Raw genomic sequence first — 14,413 nt, 5'->3', positions numbered from 1 at the left:
CTGCTCCCAAAAGACATCGATTCCAGATGATTAAACATATCTACCCTACCCTAACTGAAAATGAACAGGTTTAGACACAACTACTCCTAGAACTCATATGTGGAATTTAGCCCCATTTTCTTTCAAGAGAGTTTTTCCCTGTAAAAACAACTTTAAGGCAATTTAATATTGCTACTGGAAACACAAACAGCAATCATCACTAAACAGTAGGATGCTCTCCCAGAAGTTGTAAAGCTGCTCTGAAACAAAACTGTTTGCATTAACTTCTAATCTCCCTTGTCCCCACAGCTGCAGACTTCTCTTAGCACTCACATGCTTATAAAAAAAGACACTCCTCTTGCCCAGGATATCCCTGAGAAATCTGTGCATTCAGATACTTCTAGTTTGGCAGGTAAAGTACTGGTAGTGTGTTTTTTATGCTAGGAATAGCAAATTATGTTTTTTTAATGTCTCTACATCCAAACCAAATTCCTCCTGGTCACACTAATGCACTTGATTACACTTTTCTGTCCCAGAAACACATAAAAATGAAACATGCCTTAAAACAAAACACCATGTTACCTAGATTTCAAGGTACAAGTCACAGTAATCGTTAAACATAAATTATTAAATCGGTATTATTCCTGCCTTAAATCTCACCTCTGAAGAGCTTATTAGACACAGCCAGACACATACTTTCTGGGAAGAGGATCTTTAACAACTACGTCTTCACGCTTTCAGCTTCTGTGCTCCTGCGGAATTAAAAAAAGAATAAAAAAGTTTAAGAACTGGGCTGTAATAGTTTACTAAAAGGAAAAAAGGGAGAGAAACCTGAAAAACCAATCAACAAGAAAACACCCAAAAAAGAGGGAGACGGCTAACCCCATAGCAGAATCGGCTTGTTACTTGCCACAGTCAACGACTCATACCCACAAGAGGATAAAAGTTATGCCAATTAGCAAGGCTCTGCTCTTCCATGTCTAGGAAGGGAGTCAGCCACAGACGGCAGCTCCCATGGATTCATGGATCTCTGCTCCCCTCACCACCTCCCTCGTCGCCACGTGGCGGCCGCCATTTTCCCTTCCTCTCTCCCTTCATCATGTGGGCCAAGGCCCGGCCCCGGGCGGTCGGCTCCTACCCGTCCTCCTTGTTACGCATCCCACGCCTTCATGGAGCCTACCTTCTGCCTGTCACGCTCCTCTCCTCTGCCGCCGTGGAGAAGGCACCCGATCCGCCGCCGTCACTGCCACTTCACCTTCACCCTTTTGCTTCGCGTGGCCGCCCCCCTCAGCGCCAACGGCCGCGCCGCGCGCCCCCCTCAGCGCCAACGGCCGCGCCGCGCGCCCCCCTCAGCGCCAACGGCCGCGCCGCGCGCCCCCCTCAGCGCCAACGGCCGCGCCGCGCGCCCCCCTCAGCGCCAACGGCCGCGCCGCGCGCCCCCCTCAGCGCCAACGGCCGCGCCGCGCGCCCCCCTCAGCGCCAACGGCCGCGCCGCGCGCCCCCCTCAGCGCCAACGGCCGCGCCGCGCGCCCCCCTCAGCGCCAACGGCCGCGCCGCGCGCCCCCCTCAGCGCCAACGGCCGCGCCGCGCGCCCCCCTCAGCGCCAACGGCCGCGCCGCGCGCCCCCCTCAGCGCCAACGGCCGCGCCGCGCGCCCGCCCACGCGGAGCCCCATCAGCACGCGCCCCATCCTCACGCGCCGGCGGCGGGAACTGGCCGCTTTCGGGACCCTGGGCTGGGGGCGGGGCTTACGGCGCTGGGCGAGGCCACGGAGCGCACGCGCATTGGCTCGGCCGCAGGGGAAGGCGCGGAGAGAAATGGCATCGATCCCTCTCGCTTTTTGATTCCGGCTCCTTCCCCAATATACCGAACCGCATCCCCGCGGGGGAAGGGGTTAAGGCATTCTCCAAAAGCAAACAGAGACCTTCAGCTGGTTTGAGACAGCGATGCGGCTTGGTCTGTGTAGATACACGTGCGTGTACGCTTGGTCCAGTCACCAGGTGGCCTTAAGTGTTACAATAACACTGCTCGGTACTTGAAAACCATGGACTAACAGAAAAATCAGAGGTCGTGAAAGATGTGCTAGAAAAATGAAGTCATCCCTCTAGGTGAACACATTACTTTTCCAGTCTATGTAAGCAACTGCACACCGGCCAAATGTCCACACCTCAATTTGGAATTACAACAAGATAGAACAGAATATTCCACTTGGGAGCCAGCTAACAAGGATCATTAGTCCAAATGCCAACCACCTCAGGGCCAACCAGAAGTTAAAGCCTGCTGTTAAAGGCATTTTCCAAATGATTTTTAAACACTGACAAGGCCTGGAGCATCAACTACCGCTCCAGGGAGCCTGTTCCAGTGTGAACACCTTCTCATAAAGAAATGCTTCCTAATGTGGAATCTAAATCTCCCCTAATTACTGTAACTTTCACACCACAGCAGCTTATTGAACTATTACAAGTCATCCTCAGTCCAAGGAAGATGATCACCTTTACTTGGTCTGAATTTCTCCTCCTCCACTCAGGTTTCCCTGGCCCTTGGTTTCAGTGCTGATCACTTCCCTGCTCCTGGGATTTGCTCTTTGCTGTAAAAAAAGAGCATCTTTTGCCTTTGAGCTCTAGGAAGAACTGAAAAGAAGTATTATATGAAAGTAGATAAAGACAGAGGCCAAAAAGCTATAATTATTTGTAGCAAGGATCTTTCCCCTTTTCTTATTACTTGTTACTACTTTACTGGTTTTATAAGAGCTCATAGAGATGGGTATTATACACAAAGCTTAGAACTTCCTAATTTTAAGTTGCATTATTTCTCTGTAACGAATGCAATATTTTGTTAATGCAGATTTCGTATCTCCCACACTCCCCTAAGCAGATTTTACCCAGCTAGATAAGTACAATTTTGTGTTCTGTTCTGAATTTGTTGGTAACAGTGAATTTTCATTTGGACATTCATACCATCTTCTAAGGTTTCTCCAAAGAACGCTTTTCTCATGTCTGTGTAGGCTGATGCATTAGCACAGCTATTGAATCCCCAAGGCAAATGATTTGAATACATTTTCCTTGTTATCTTAAAAAAAGCAAACTCTGGAGATGTTTTTCCAGCGCATTAGCAAGTGCTGGCACAAGAAATAAAAAGTATGCAGGAAGCAAAAGCAGTAAAACAAGCAGCTGCATAAAGCAGCAATATTCATTCACAGCAAGAGTAAGCAGTACTTTTCATTTCTGAAAACATCTCATGCTGCTCCTGTGCTGCTGGACCGTGTTAGAGCTCAGCATCAAGCTGCAATGGCTGCTAACCAACCTGGAAAAGGACAACTTTGTGAACATGAAAGTCACTTCCACACAGCACTACATTTTCTTATCAGAGTTTATTGTTGCACTTCAAATACCATGCCACTATCAGAATAATATCTATTTTTTATTTAAAAAAAAAACTCTGAGAAACATGTTTCCAGCAATTTTCATTCAATGTGAATGACAAGAGTATTACGTCTATAAACATTGAAATATCTATTTAATTTCTTCCTGAGGAAGTTTCACATTTTTAAGCAATGAAAAAGGATATTCTGTACAAGATAGTCTGCAAATCATCCAAACTCATTCTTTCTGCACAAGTAGAAATGGGAAAATGTCACAGTATTCTCAGGAATGTTAGCTCAAATAATTAGGTGATTTCTGATCAGGCTCTGTGTTTACACCCCCAAATGGTCAATATCTGCTCAGAACCACACATTGTTTTTTAATGGCACTGATACCCACATAAAGCAAATTTCAGAATCATGTTTATGAAAATGAAGACGAAACTCACAAAATCAAGCAGTTGTTAAAGAAATCATTGCTTGTGCAGTTACCTTCTGGGGGAACAGAAACCACAGCTGTGTTTCCAGCCACAAGGAAACATCTGACTTGGACTAGCAAACAGATTTGTTGTACAAAACTGCTTTTTTAAGAGAATTAATACTGATGGTGTACTTCTGGGAATCAAACACTGATTGCAGGTAAGCAGTGAACAGAAGAGGTTACACTTTGTCAGGTAACTTGTGTGGTGTGACCTGGTTACTCCCCTGTGCTCAGGTGCATCCCCTGACACACACCCAGCTGCTGGCTGCATGCTGTGCTCAGCCTCCTCCTCCACCAAGCTGGCTGCATGTTACAGGTGCTTTTTAAAGGCTCCTGTTAAATGGAAGAACACATTTCCATAGAACAGTTCTGGAATAATACCCCCCATGGCTTCATACCATCCTTTTACAACCAACTAATAATCCAGCCGAGGCCATGCATGTGGAGGATTTATTGTGCCAGTACCTCATGGTGACCACAGATGGGCTGTACAATTCCCCAGGGGACAATGTGACCAATGTCACCACCCTGTCCTTGACTGCCCACTCATTCTCAATCTGTCAGGGCCTTGCTTTCCCAGGGCAAGAAGACAGAGAGGCAATTCGTTAAAACAAAGAATGAACTAGGAATGATGCTGAAGGCCATTCCTCCTGCATGTAGGAGGCACTCAGTCTGTGTTCTCACCCTGAAAACACCAGGCCCTTGACAGTGCCCAAGGTTTTTCCCATTTTCCTCGATTTTATAACACTGTTTCATTGAAGAGCATGGAGAACTGAGGCAGCAATGCACAACAGGAGCTTTGTGCAATCCCTGCATTTTTAAAACATTTGAGTGATGTTACTCTTGTATCAAGAGTAAAATCAATCATGACAGGATGAAAACCCCAGGTATTTTCTCCAGTTATTCAACTGAACTGTAACAAATCTATGTGGATGCTTGCAGGATGCATGAGCAGTCCATAGCATGCAGAGCTTTTGCTTTTACAGATGTTCAGAATCCAGAATATTTCTTTTATCAAAGAAGAAATACTTTAACACAAGTCAGCTTTTGAGACAAATCCATATGACTGAATATTTAAAGTGAAATGAAATTCTCATTCTAATAAATAATAGAAATATTCATCTTAAAAAATGTCTACTCTAGTAGGTCCTCATCCTTAATCATGCATATTCCCTTAGCAAAAATGTGCTGTGTAAAGAATATTGTTATATACAGCAAATCTGTCTAGGTTTTTTTCTTTACAGGCCTATCAAAACCACTTATTACATAGACAAAAATCAATAAATAATAAAGATTACCAGTTAGAGGTACAGTAAGGATCTCAACATCTGTTTTCTATTTAGGGAATAACAGACTGGTTTCCATTCCATTACCTTGAAAGTTAAATTGCATGATTACATAAATGTTGTAAAACAGCACTGAGACATAGGAAGTTTTTCTACCATCTGATGCACATTTTTAAATATTCACCCTGAAACAAATGATTAAAACATTACAGAGCTCCTGTATAAAGCCTTGCATTTAGTACTGGGGTCCTTTTTGTTTTCACTAACCCTTCATGCCTTTAGAAACACTCAGAGCCAAAATTCTGTGAGCAGCATTAAGGCCACACTTAGCTGAAGTTTCTAATTATCTTTCTCAACTGCTAAGCACTATTGATTAGACTTTATCTCACATCTAAACTGATGCACTGAGAGATGTGTTGTTGAGACCTATCACAAATATCTGCCTGCAAGGGTAGACATTTGTATTTTCCCATGATTTGAGTGTAATTTTTTACCATGACTACACACGGTGTTTATTTTTGTCCACTTTAAAGCTTATTCCTAATATTTAATACCAAACATGTTTAATGTATCTGGGAACAGAACTGGTATTTTCATCTGGAAGTCTGGTAATTTTTGCAGCTGATGTCATCTAAAGGTAGCAGAAAAGATGCTACAATTTTTAAGAGGTTGAGGGGGGGAAAAGCACAGTTTAAGCTTACAAATAAATTAAAGAAAAAATAGTGGTGCAAATTAAGGCAATTAAAGTAAGGATCTGTTGCTGCTTTTTATAAGTTTTTAATTCATTTCAGTGACTCAGAGCCCAGAGTGCAATGCTTGGACCTGGCTGCTCACAGAACCAGGGGTGAAAGCCTCTTCCTTGCACTGCTCCAGTTTGGGTCACAACTGCTGAAGTCTAACACTGCAACGTGTGTGCTTCACATTGCAATCCAATTTCTGCTCAGATAATTCACATCTTGGTCAGTACAAAATCAGACATTTGAACTACAGACAAAGGGCCCTTCCTGCACTGTGAGGGTTTGCTGTTAACAGATATCATCTGGTTTTGGCTTCTTTGTAGTTTTCTTTCTACACCTGTGGATTGCAGATGTTGCTGGGTGCATTTGCTGCCATGCACAGCTCAATGACAGGTGGTAACTGTACTGCTCCCCAGTGTTTGCACACACTTGGGGCATTAGCAAGCTGATTCCCAAGGCAGAAGTACTCTGGGCATTTTGTGCTACATTTCATTATCTTATCCTATGCAACACAATAATCATATCCTAAGAAAAACTGCCAGTGGTCCAACAAAGGGCTACAAAACCTACATGAGACACAATACATTAAAACTGATGTATAAAAATGTGAATATTTACTGTGAAATCACACAGGTCATGTATCTCTGATGTTTATACCAGCTGTAAGTAACTCCCACATATGTGCACAGTAGTCCACAAGTCCACAGGCCCAGAAATGTTTATGAGAAAGATCTGGCCCACCAGAGCTCTAAGGAACACATGTATTTTTACAATCCACATGCCAGCATATGGAAATAATTTCTATCCTTTACACTTTTTTGAAGAGGTATATCTTACAAGACCTTCTGGTAGCCACTAGAAAATTCAGGTATGACAGCTGAAGTGTGGAAGGAGATTTCAAAAAGCTCTTTTCCAATGCTATCTCACTTTCTGTAGTTCCTGTCTCAGCCACGATGGCAGGGGCTGTCCCAGTTTGTGGAGGAGTTTTGACAGTTCCACATTGTGATCTCTGTAGTAGCTCGACAGAAAGGCCCTGCACTGAGGGATACAAAAGGAGAGGTTTTATTTAATAGAACACTGTACTGCAGTTGCTGTGAATTTGAGGTTTCAAAGTTGGTTTGACCTGTGTGAAAACTCTACTTCCTTTAAAGCAATTTATATTGTTTTGTGCTATCTACTGCATGCAAGGAGCTGAACTCTGAAAGGGAAACAAAGGTTGTTCAAAATGAACACCCAAGTCAAAGCAGAACTGAATTCTACTCTTAGTCTTGTACATTTGGAATCATACTGAATATGATGGAAATATTTACATTACAGTGTGATTGAAATAACAGCTACTAAAATATCTATGTATGTAGACTTGTATCAGTTAGCAACCTCTATTTTGAGAATCATTTAGAGTTGAAAAAGACAAGAGTTTGCACAAACACAGACTTGTCTTACCTCTGACCAAAATCCTTTTCACCCAATGGTTTTGTATCTGTATGACTCTACTGATGTGAAGTTATTTATAATCTAAGTGCTGTGAGGAAAAAGTCCTGGGTACATTAATTCTTGCTGCTGTTCAAACTGCAGGTTTTATGTGCATTTTAGCCAGGTCAAGTGAAATGGCAATGCAAGACAGAATCAACATGGAAATTAGAGCTAGAATGGGAGACTGAACTGCCCTTGTGTACAGACTGCAGCATTTCATCTGACTGAAATTTCCCTATTTGAGCATTTGTCTGGGGAAGGTATTTTTAAAATTCATAGAAACAGAACTTAACCTCTCTTAAAATTGGATTACAGGAGAGCCTGCATTCTATGTCACAGTCTAACTAGGCTCATAGACAAGGGATCACACAAATATATCTATCTGATGATAGAAACTTGCACTGTGAAACTTCTGCTGCTTAAGTCCATAAGGTAAAAGGGACAGGACTTCAGGAGCAGCACATTTAGTTTTCTAAGGGGTGCCAAGTTTTAGAATTTGTGGGGGGTTTTTGTTGCTATTGTTTTTTAATTACTTCATCTTCATCTCTGAAATAAAGAACTGAATGTCTATGCAGCTCACAGCCATCTAAAACATATCCTTTGTCAGGAAAGGTAGCCAAACAAGTAACTCCTACTTAATTTTGTCTTTTCTCCCTTCTCATGATTTTGCTTGTGTCATGTCCTGAATTCCTGTACAATGCCAATGACCAGCATGCTTTACCTCAGAATCCATAGGAGGGTATTTTCTGCCTTTGCTCTTTCCAAGACACTTGGTTTTTCCTTCTTCCAAGAGCTGACACCAGAATCCTTTATGAGAATCGAACCTGAAACAAACATTGTGCACTGTAAAATTTGTGTGTAATCAAATCTAGGAGTCAGAATCCAAGAGAGTGAATGCTACATTCCTGATTGATATAACTGAATCTGTTTTTCAGCTAATGCCAAAAATAAAGAGAAATTATTCTGTTTGCTTTCTGTTTCTGCATATCAGCATTTCATGTTCCACTTATGGAAGTAAAATTCATTTTGATCCATTGCAAAATTCATATGCAATTCTCACAAAGCAGCACTTTGTCTGTGCTGCTCTACTTCCCTAACAGCCAAGTGGCTCAGTGAATGATGCACAGAAAATTTAACCCCAAACTGAGTTCTGAACAATTCACCCTACTGATAGCTCAAGGAACTGTGAAGGGCTTTGTTCTGCAGTGAGATGACTTACAGGCTAGCTGGTATTTTAGGAATGTAGGAACATGTGAACTTGATGAACTGATTAACTCACGTTAGGGCTTCAGAGTAATTATAATGAGGAGAGACTCCCAGAAACTTCTGTACTTCATCCATTACAGTAGATGGGTCAGTTCTCAGCTGCTGTCCATCAATAATCAGCAACTACAACAGACAAAATAAATGGAGGCTTCAATTGAAATTCATTATTTCAGGCTTGCAACTGCAACTTCCACCGCTGTAAAGCTCCACTATTTGAAGAGTACTGCCCCAGGGAACAATAATGGGCCCAGTCTTAATTGTCATCATCATTAATGACCTGGGAGCAGGGTAAATAGCATTTTAATTCAATCTGAAATGATATTGCATTGGAAGCTGTTGTGACAACAGAGAAATAGCAGTGAAGGATCTAGAAAGATAAGAAATACTGTCAGGAAAGTGAGAGAGACTGGCCCAGCAAAGAAAAAATTATATTAATGGCTACTACTTTTCCAGATAAAACATAAGGCCATCAGGGCTGATTCTTCACTATCGCTGTGGGACATAAATCTGGCAAAAATCTGCATGACAATGCATATTATTCAATATTCATGGGTTACTTGTGGAGAAAAGCTAATGAAAACATAATGAGGAGAATTTCATTCAAGAGTCAGGATATTACAGCATTGTGTATCTCATGAAGAGATATACAAGGCTGGCTGAAAAGAGAGTATGTGGGGAAAAACAGCAGCTAGAGTCATCAGAGCTTCCTTGGCACACTCTGGGGAAACAGAAGGTGCAGACTCCAGCCAACTTGTCTCAGCTACAAGAGCCCTGGATAAACAGAAGGTTGGGATTGCAGCCAACCTCCCTCTAGCTGTTGGGTGGGGAGCAGTGCCAGACACGCTGCCAATGTCACAAAATTCCATTCCAGAAATAAATCCCCAAGGAGACAGCAATCATGTGATAGTGTCTGCCTGGTCTGCTGTTATCACATGACACTCAGGGCTTAGGATGTGCATCTTTTGAAGCTTGACCTTACACGGGGCCAGAAGGAGGGTAATGATTTGTAGGATTATCCCCAACATCAGCAGTCAGCAGGCAAGACTTTTACAAAGGTAAACTTTAAGGACAGTGTGTATATATATATATAGATGTATGTATGTATATATACACACACATACATATATATATATATAGAGAGAGAGAGAGAGAGAGAGGATGAGGATGTCAAGAGTCTTGTTCACCTGGTAAGGTGGGAAGTAAGTGAGCCATCTCTCAATGTGGGTAGCATACCATCCAGGTGCCAGGCATCTCTTCTGCAGAGCTCTGAGCTCAGAGGGGGCTCGAGGGCCAGCTGTGATCACCTGATAGAAGCTGAATTTCAGAGCTGCAGGATCTTCATGGGATCGCTGATGCTGGAAAAGAAGTGACATTGCTGCAACTTTACAGACCACAAAAGCTGGGAAACAAGGCAAAACTCATTGCTCTTACTGACAAAAATTTCTTAGCCTATCCTGTATTTTGAGCATTAACTATATAACTGTGTCTATATAATTATTTTTGTATGTGCTGATTGCATTAATTAATTAAGTAATCATTTTTACATGCTTGCATCATAGATAACTTGAAGAAGTGTTTACTGGTTTAACCCTTAAAATATGCCAGGTATCTCAGCCCATTGGTGATCACAGATGGTCAGTGACTACAGGGATATATCTGAGAGGATTCAGGGTGGATGCCTGGCCTGCAGCCTGCCCACATTCTCCCAAGGGCTCACCTGGTACCAGGAGTAGGCGCGGTCCGATGGGTCAATGAGGATGGTGATGATCTTGGCCTTGGGGATGAGGGAAGCAGCTCTCCTGGGAGCTTCCTCAGAATGGAAATAGTTGGCACTTTTCTCAAAGAGGAAGTCAGTGGTGACATTAGAAGGAGTTGGAAAGAAATCCATGTACCTGGGAAAGCAATATCGTCCTCAGAATTACTTAAAAGTCACACAAAGGCTGATAAATCTGTTAAGCATACTTTATTCTATACTCAATTAAAATAAAAGCCTAAATGCAAAAAAAAAAAAGAAAGCAAACCAAAGCTTACATTGTATCTTTCATCATATTTTACTCAGTACTATCTTCCTCTCACTAAATGTAACTAGACATTACAGCTATTTTTTTAAACTGGATAAAAATGTTACAGTATTTATGTATTTCAAATTCACGAGTTCTCACTTTTCAGTCAGAACAAACTGCTGAAGTCTAAAGTATAAATTGAGTTTTCCAAATTTGGCCTTTTGCTGACACCAACTGGAAATACTGTAAGAAAAAGCTACTTAGTATCAATCAGATGCTTTCAATGAGAAGAGGCTGTTTATATGGGAAGATGATGCACTGAAACAATCCCCCACAGCTTCATCAGGTAAAAGGTTTCTGAGCAGTGACAGAATTCATTTATTTTTCTGTGAGTCACATTTTGGGGGAAATTTGGGTTGTAGTTGTTTTAGGGTTTGAGTTTTCCTCATCTGTTATGAAGCTATAGTTAAATTCCTGCAATTGCTTTGTCATCTAAGGACTTCTCTATCCCTGGCCCTCAGATCACTTCTTGTTATTGTTGGGGAAAACAATAAATAAAAAATTTTGGCCCTCTTGACTTTTCAGTTAACCTGTACTGAGAAAATAAATGTTTAAATGTTTGAATGTTTAAATGTTTAATGTTTAAATGTTATTTAAACAGCCTCTTCTGAAGACCATGCTCAAGGACAGATTTCCTCCAGTGCTTAGACTTTGCTCTGTTAATACAGATGAGCTACTTCCAATACAAATGATGGGCTCTTGTTGGCTTTGAAATTTTAACCACTGAAGTCAATGGACTTTTATTTCCCAGAAGTGTTAGGGCTGATTTGATGAGAATGATGAAACTGAGAAGGCTTTAGGGAAACTTGTCCAAGAAACCTGTAACAAAGCTTGCATAAAGAAATGCAGGACAGTTTAGACTTCTTAGAAGTCTAGACATAGGAATTTAGACTTCTTAGAACTCCTTAGAAGTTTTTTAAGAACTTCTTAGAAGTTTAGACTTCTGCATTTAAATGACAGCAAGAAGTTGTTATCAGTCAGTTCTTATCTTACTCTTCTGCCATGTCTGTTGAAAGCCTGCAATTTACACCTACACAGCTTTCAAAAGGGCAATACTGAGGTTCTGAGGGCTAAAAGAATCCTCTTCTGCTTCTGTAGTTGGCCCTGCTCTAAATCCAACCCTGGACAAAGACTAAGAGGCAGTTCAGGGACAAAGCCCTATTTCCACAACTAAACCAACTTGAACTGATTGCTATTTTTGATTCTTGCAGGAATCCCAGCTAATTAATGGACTAATGAGGAGAGCCCTTGTATCTAATTACAAAGAAGCTCATTACAAGCTATCATTGAAGCACACTATCAGACTAGGTGGTCTGAGAGATCTGCCTGGCAGTCAGAATACAAATCTAACAATTAGGCAACTACACCAAGAGGGAGTTCTGAGGATCTGAGACTTGGCAGGGGTGGCAGGGCACAGAGTGGGTGCTGTGGTGAGCACCTGCCCAAGGGCTGTGCCTGGTTTAGACAGGCTGCCCACTGTGAGCTTTACTCACAGTGCCACGTTAAGGTGAAGCTAATCTGACGTGTGTGTGGCAGCGACATTGTACCTGCACCTTAAGGAAGATGATAAGGCAGAAGGAAAGGGAGAAGCAGCACAGTAGCTTTCCAGCAACATGAAAACACTGATTTGGTGGAAGAACGGGCCCGCTGTACTTGGGCTGCTCCATCAGCACGGAGCTGCTCTGCCTCGCCTGCACGTCCTCCTCACTGGCTGCCAAAGCCTCAGCAGCCATTTCTCAGTGCCACTCATTCCTTCACCTAGCACCTCTCCACTGGCACAAGAGCTGACTCAGCACCCTTCCCAGTGAGAATGTGCCACAGCAATTACACCTCTGGGAACACGAGCTATGTGCCAAACAAACTGCATCTGATGTGTCTGCACTGAGAGCACAGAACAGCCTTCACCCTGCTCATTTTATGGATGAATACAGAGTCAAAGGCAATAAAAGTATTCTCCCTTAAACTGGGGGCAAAATAAAGAAACAAGACAAGAAATCAATAATCCTTCCCTGGTGCTCCCCAGCTGCTACAGCATGTCAGCAGCTTTCATGCTGCAGTGCTTTACAGTGCAGCACTTGGGGAAAACAGAGGAATCAGGAGTGACCTTCAGGTGCAGCTGTGCCCAGGGAGCCACAGTGAGTGTGGCAGCAGGGACACAGACTCTGTCTCAGCACCACTCACTGAGCCACATAGACCTGTTCTCCTAATTACCTGATCTTTAAAGAGCATTTTGAGAGGCTTTCCCTGCCCCCATTTTTTATTATTTACATTATTGCTACTGCTATGTTCTGTTTAAAGGAAGAAATGCCTCTTCCTGATAGCATCTTTGTTTTTCTCCTAAGAAATGAGATTTTCAGCAGGAACATAACTTTTGTGTCCATATATCCAACTACCAACCATTACTGTCCCACTTTCAAAGGCATGTGTAACAAGAAATACATTATTTTGTTACTGCTCTGCACATAATATGTAGATATTTACAAGAAAGCCTCACAAAAGTTAGTGCATTTAAGATATTCTGTAGTAAGATCATTATTCACTTGCATTTGCTTCTCATTTCAGAAAGATACTGAAGGTTATTTCTTATCTCACTTTATATATGCACAGTTACCATTACCAACAGTAATGTCATTTTTCTATTGTTCACAATATATAAACTTTTATATTTATACTAATAACCCATCTTACCAATCAATCCCCCTGTGGTAGTTATTTCTATTAAAGAACTGTACCTCCTCAAAGGTTTTTGGGCTGGGGGAGTTACTAATGATGGAAGGATGCATGATCAGGAACAAATACAAGGCTGTAGTACCTGCAAATAGGATAAAAGTCCAAGATTTAAAATAAAAATATACACACACACATTTTTGGGGGGATCATAGCTGCAGATAGGACTAAATCAGCTTTATTCCATTTCAATTCACTTAGGGGATGTTGATTTATGTCACCTAAGATCCTGCACTTCCTGAGCTTTTAGAATTAGGACATTTAAATAACTGTAATTACTTAATACAGACAACTGGGGTACCAGTGTTGAAATCTGTTTTTCCAACTTAAAATAGTAGTGTTTTAAAAAATAATGATTTATGTATATGAGACTGTCACAAAGATAAGTTTTTAAAATCTTGCATTCATTTGCTTTTGGGGATTGGTGAAGATAAAAGGAATTTTGCAATTTCCTGATTACAGAGAAGAAAAATAACCATTGAGTAAATTTATAGACTAGTGCAATCTTGTAATTAAAACTGCCCACTAGGAACTTCTTGACTTGAAAAAAAATGCCAAGAAATAATATTCTATGAACAAGACACACACAAGAACTTGCAATTCAGAATCCAACCCATCTGAAAGATGCCTCTGTCCTGTCCTTTTCCTTCTTCCACTTTGACAAGAGCTTGTCTGTCTTGTTCACCTCTTTATTCAAGTTTACTCATTTAGACATAAAAAACCTGACACACACCTGAACCCTGCATTTTCAATGTGTACTGACTACTGTCATAATTTACATGATTTAAGCTATATTTGCATGGTATCCAAAAATAACAAAATGCTCTTGGATGATCAAGATCTCTACAGAGCAGCCGTGATGAATTGTTTTATGTATTTGAACTTCCACGCAGCCTATCGTGTTGGAATAAAAGAAAATCTCACCAGTTTTCTGGGGTCCTACAACCAAGAATTTTGGTAACCGATCACAGGTTTTTTCCTTAGACCAGATATCTTTGTGCCGTTTGTCATCACAGGGGTTCTGCAACGGAGAAGAAAACT

The 14,413-nt window shown here is 41.7% G+C and overlaps 1 protein-coding gene and 1 non-coding gene across 2 annotated transcripts in view; both read right to left on the bottom strand.

Moving 5' to 3' along the window:
• Positions 1-876: 876 nt before the first annotated feature.
• Positions 877-1,007, bottom strand: LOC131557335 (small nucleolar RNA SNORA24). The gene has a single exon (XR_009274732.1). It is a non-coding gene; the product is annotated as a small nucleolar RNA SNORA24 (small nucleolar RNA).
• A 2,358-nt stretch (positions 1,008-3,365) lies between these two features.
• The window catches only part of LOC131556482 (bifunctional heparan sulfate N-deacetylase/N-sulfotransferase 3), a 50,679-nt gene continuing 39,631 nt past the window's right edge, over positions 3,366-14,413 (bottom strand). The window contains exons 8-14 of the mRNA XM_058803050.1: positions 14,297-14,393; positions 13,334-13,457; positions 10,300-10,474; positions 9,767-9,937; positions 8,596-8,705; positions 8,038-8,140; positions 3,366-6,881 (exon numbers count right to left, since the gene is read on the bottom strand). Of these exons, the coding sequence (XP_058659033.1) occupies positions 6,762-6,881; positions 8,038-8,140; positions 8,596-8,705; positions 9,767-9,937; positions 10,300-10,474; positions 13,334-13,457; positions 14,297-14,393 (900 nt within the window). The 3' untranslated portion in view covers positions 3,366-6,761. The remainder of the gene's footprint in view (positions 6,882-8,037; positions 8,141-8,595; positions 8,706-9,766; positions 9,938-10,299; positions 10,475-13,333; positions 13,458-14,296; positions 14,394-14,413) is intronic.

The sequence above is a fragment of the Ammospiza caudacuta genome, chromosome 4 (genome assembly GCF_027887145.1).
Source record: "Ammospiza caudacuta isolate bAmmCau1 chromosome 4, bAmmCau1.pri, whole genome shotgun sequence".
In the NCBI taxonomy this organism is placed as follows: Eukaryota; Metazoa; Chordata; class Aves; order Passeriformes; family Passerellidae; genus Ammospiza; species Ammospiza caudacuta.
The sequence above is the reverse complement of the archived record's forward strand: the minus strand, read 5'-3'. Positions and strand labels throughout refer to the sequence as shown.